We start from the raw sequence: 4794 nt of genomic DNA, 5'->3' as shown, positions 1-4794 counted from the left end.
ATCCAGTTTGAGACTGCTTTATCTGCCCTGGTTGGGAATCCTGAGAACTGTAGTTTATTGTGGCACCAGAGCTATCTGACAGAGAAGGCTCAGTGTCTCACAAATTACAGTTCCCAGGCTTTCCTAGCAATGAGCCAGGGCAGTTAAAGCAGTTTTGAACTGGATTATTGCTGCAGTGTGTTTTGGATCTTTGTTGTATTCTAATGTGTAGCAGTTACTGGCAGGTTGGTAAGACAGGTCAGGCTTTTCTCGAGTGAATTCACATTGGCAAAACAGAAGACCAAAAGAGTCCCATTTCAGTATTACTTCAACTTCCATGTGAATGCTATACATCCCTTTGCACACCCCACTCACCCCTCTCAAAGGGCCTTTCTCCTCTTTGACATTTGGCTTCTCTCTTTCTTAACACACCATTCATCAATGGCAAAAAAAGAGAATAGTAGACAAGATGCATGGTAGAATCAGGAAGACATCGTTTTAATTGAAAACAAAAGTTTTATTACCAAACTAGTTTGTATAAAACATGGTTATACATGACTTTTTGTAAGTTTGTAATAAAACCACATGAAAAAGGCAATGGCAAAAGGTTTTCTTCCCTCCTCTTTTCTTTCTTCAAAAGGCAGCAGCTTGTAAAAATAAATAGCTGCCATTTTGTGTTTGGACAATAGCTGCATAAACTTTGTTCACGCCGAACATTGTTTAATAACATTATTAATACATTAGCATAAGTTGCTATCAAAAAAGTAAGACACATCGGTGCTAAAGTACATCTGGAGGCATTTCTGAGTCCTTTACAAAACCACATAACAAAAACATGGCAGTTGTAAGGTCACGTTGACTACGCATCTAGATATGGAGAGGTAATAAGCATTACATATTTGTAAAAAGGTATCAAGATATACACATTTTAAACCATTTGTACAAAAAAAGATCTATAAATTTCTCTGTCTCTTATATACAAAAATAGCTTAATATATCCCCCAATCTGGTTAGGATTGATACAAATAGATTTTTTTTATATAATAAAAAGTTCACAAGAAAAACATTGGAAGCATTTTAAGATGGGAACGATAACAGGAGAGTGGACAATTCAAAGGACCCTTTGAATACAGAGTAGATTTTATTTTCAGAATCTCCACAATATTAGGCAACTAGGGCTCCAATTGTTGTTGTGTTTTTTTTACACTTGCTTAAATTTTACTGAATTTAGTAAGTGTGCATAAGATCAGTCTGCACAACTGCAATCCTAAGGTCACTTACTAGGGAATAGTTTCCACTGAATTCTGTGGAACATAGGTTTGAGTAAAAAAATACTTGGGATTGCGCTGCAATTTGGGACCATAAAGCAGTGAACAAGCCTCTCTTTCAAAAGAGGCAATACTGTGTTTACTTCAACAAGAAGGGGAAGCTCATGGCTCTATTGAAGACTGATATGGAATAGGCAGTGTTGTTTTAAGTTTTTGGGATAAAGAATAGGCAGTAGATGCTCCTCCAATGCATCAAAGGCCCCTTGTTGCTTCTAAGGCCATAGAGTGCAACCTCTGCATGTTTACTTGAATCCCACTGAATCCAATAAGGCTTACCCTGTGCAAGTGAAGCCCTTCAGCTGCACACTCTTGCACACTTATCTGGCCCTATTAAACTCAGTAGGCCTTGTTCCCCAATGCGCAGCCATGGGATTGAGCTTCATGCCACGCCGAACAGCAGGGAGTGCAAAGGTAGAATCTGGGAGTGCTTCAGATTTCTTGGAGAAGTCCAACTCCTTTCTGTGCTTCACTGTTTCGACTGTATTTTCTTTTCCACAATGGGAAAGAGAAAGCGGCAGTTAAGATGCAACCATTTCCCAACCAGTCCTGTGTAACCAAAAGAAAAGGAGAAGGGAGAGAAAGGTCAATGTCAAGGCTTAATCCAAGATGAAAGGCAGCAGCTTCCAAGAACAGTAGTATTTGGACAAGGACACAATTGGGTTTGGCTTGTCAGCTCCCTTAATCACTCAATGAAGCAAATCAGTTCCATAGCCAGGCCCACAAGTCAGTTAAGGTTACAGTCCTAAAGGTATTTACCATAGAGACCCAACAAACACTGTGGGGCCTATTCATAAGCAGAAATGTACAGGACTATGCTCTAGGCAAGATAGTTTGGATTTAACTCAAAGATATGTTCAAAATTGTGTTGTAATCCCCAGGGACTTCAATGGAACCTATTTCAGATTTCTGTCCTAAAGACACTGATAACTCATGAATGTTTACTGAGAAAGAAGATTTGTTGTGTTTCATGGGGCTTACTCCTAGGGAAATGTCCATAAGTCTGCTGTCCTAAAGGTGCATACTAGTAAGCTTCTTTGACTATGCATTGAACTGTGCTCCATAAAGGATGGGCTTCATTATATATGGCATTCATTACATATATGCTTTTCTTCTACAGCGGATCTCAAGGTGCTGTGCATAGTGTCCCCAGGCACTGACCAGACCCAAGATGTAAGTGGTCTTCCTCAAACAATTTATGACCAGTCCTTGCTCTGCTAAAGCTAGCAGAAATAGCATCCAGAAGACCAAACACAAAAGGAAATAAATTCCATTGTGGTTTATATCATAAGGTTGTGGGTTCTCTCTGCTAGATGATTTATTGAGATCAATGGAACTTGATTCCAAGTAAATGGGTGAGTTAGGGGCTTTTGGACATGGGTGCCAGTCAACATATGCTGAGTTATGGTTTGGGGGGGATGGGTGTCACTGTACTATAGGACTAAATCAATGTGTTACTGATGGGTTAAATGGGTTGTGAGACACTTATTGTTTAAGGACAGATTGGGGAATCAATAAAAGACTTAACATACATGTCAGACCAAGGTGGACCTAGCTTTTCAACCCACTCTAGATGACTACTACTCTATACTAGTTTCACTGCTGGTTCCAATTGACCATCTTTCAGGCCTATAGTAAATTCAGCATTTGGTGGAATGAAGAAAGTGATAAGCTATACAAACCGCTCAGTAATGGATCCCACTAAATCTGCTTCAGGAGCACTTCTAGCATGACTGCTGGTTTACAACAATGATAAAAGAAATGATACTTCCCCCAGGAAAACTAACCAATCCTTGGAGAGTTCAGTTCACCACCATTCCAGCCAATGGGGAGAGGAGCCATGGATTTCAATGGGATGCCGATCTCTCCACCCTCAACGAGTTTAATGGGATGGGATCCTCCTCCCCATAAACACGCTCAGACTGCATCCCTGCTGCAGAAATCATCCACTTTAGCTGCCATGGCTCAGTGCTGTGGAACTCTGGGAACTGTCATTTCTCATGGCACCAGAGCTCTCTGACAGGGAAGGCTTAATATCTCACAACAGAATGACCATTCCCAGAATCCCTTCACACTGAACCAGGGCAGTTTAAAGTTTAACCTGGATTGGTATGGCTGGTTAGACACCACTTTAATTGCCAAGGCTCAGTGCTGTGGAATTCTGGGAATGGTCGCTAGTAAATGAGTTCGACACCACTTTAACTGCCTGGGCTCAATGCTATGGAATTCTGGGAACTGGTGCCACAACCAACAACCAACTGGTGCCACAACCAACGACCCGGTTTGGCACCGCTCTAGCTGGCTTGAACCAGAAGAGTTAAAGCGGGGCCAAACCGGGCCATTTCTCCAGTATGGATGCCGCCCGAGTGTCCTATGCCCTGGCAGGGCTAGGTAGGTGGGCATACTGTGGCATAATACCCCGAACGACCCACCTGCTGCCCAGTCCCAGCTCGGTCCCTTGGGGCTCAGAACCAGTTGGTGAAGTCGAGGAGCTCCTGCTCTTCGGGGCTGAGGGGGTCGTAGGAGGCTTCGTCGGAGGAGTAGGAGGAGGAGACCGGGGAGCCGGCCATGGAGTTGAGGTCGTTGGGGTAGTTGGGGGAGATGGTGGGCGAGAGGACCCCGGCCTGGAAGGCGGCGCTGACGGCGTCGTGCTCGTCCAGGAGCTGCTGGAGGGCGCGGATGTACTCGACGGCGGAGCGGAGGGTCTCCACTTTGCTCATCTTCTTGTTGGCGGCGCCGTTGGGGACGTGTTCGCGGAGGGTGGCGAAGCCCAGGTTGACCAGCTTGACCCGGTTCCGCTCGCGCTCGTTCCGCCGGGCCACCGCCGCCGGCTGCTGCTGCGGGAGGCTGTAGCCGAAGCCGCTGAAGTTGAGCCGCCGCTTGCAGCGCATCAGCTCCGGCGAGGAGGAGCGGGGCCGCTTCGGCGCCGGTTTCGCACCGGGAGCCTTGGGCGAGCCTTGGCTGCCCCCCGCGGGGCTCCCCGGCTGATGCTGCGAGGAGGAGGAGGAGGAGGAAGAGGAGGAGGAGGCGGCGGCCACAACGGCGGCGAAGAAGCAGGCCGGCTGCAGGAACGGAGGGGGAGGCGGAGGCTGGGCGAGGGCGCTGTCCATCTGGGCGGAGGGCCCGCTGGCCATTGGGAGGCCTGGCCGGAGGGAAGGGGAAAGGGCAAGGCAAGGAGGAGGAGAAGCAGATGGGGGAGAAGGAAGGAGAAGATGGGGATGAAGGAGGTGGAAGGAGATGATGGAGATGGAAGAGAGAAGATGAAGGAAGTGGAAGGAGGAGACGGAGGAGAAGGAGATAATGGAGGTGGAAGAAAAAGAAGGAGATGGAGATGGAAAAGAAGGAAGGAGAAGGAGATGAAGGAGGTGGAAGGAAGGAGAATAGAGAGATGGATGAGAGAAGAAGATGGAGGAGAAGGAAGGAAGGAAAAGAAGGTTATGGAGAAGGAGTACGAGATGGAGAATGGAAAAGAAGGATATGAAGGGGAAAG

The 4794-nt window shown here is 46.5% G+C and overlaps 1 protein-coding gene across 1 annotated transcript; it reads right to left on the bottom strand.

Moving 5' to 3' along the window:
* Nucleotides 1-459: 459 nt before the first annotated feature.
* On the bottom strand, nt 460-4564 carry ASCL1 (achaete-scute family bHLH transcription factor 1). The gene is made up of 2 exons (XM_042470862.1): nt 3737-4564; nt 460-1853 (listed from the first exon to the last, which is right to left on the bottom strand). Exon 1 carries the CDS (start codon nt 4436-4438, stop codon nt 3770-3772), a length of 669 nt encoding a protein of 222 aa, XP_042326796.1. The 5' UTR covers nt 4439-4564; the 3' UTR covers nt 460-1853; nt 3737-3769.
* Nucleotides 4565-4794: the final 230 nt, after the last annotated feature.

This window comes from Sceloporus undulatus, chromosome 5 (assembly GCF_019175285.1).
Source record: "Sceloporus undulatus isolate JIND9_A2432 ecotype Alabama chromosome 5, SceUnd_v1.1, whole genome shotgun sequence".
NCBI classification, from domain to species: domain Eukaryota; kingdom Metazoa; phylum Chordata; class Lepidosauria; order Squamata; family Phrynosomatidae; genus Sceloporus; species Sceloporus undulatus.
The sequence above is the reverse complement of the archived record's forward strand: the minus strand, read 5'-3'. Positions and strand labels throughout refer to the sequence as shown.

Coding starts and splice junctions, on each gene's coding strand:
- ASCL1 (XM_042470862.1), bottom strand. CDS start 4,438: ATGGCCAGCGGGCCCTCCGCCCAGATGGACAGCGCCCTCGCCCAGCCT.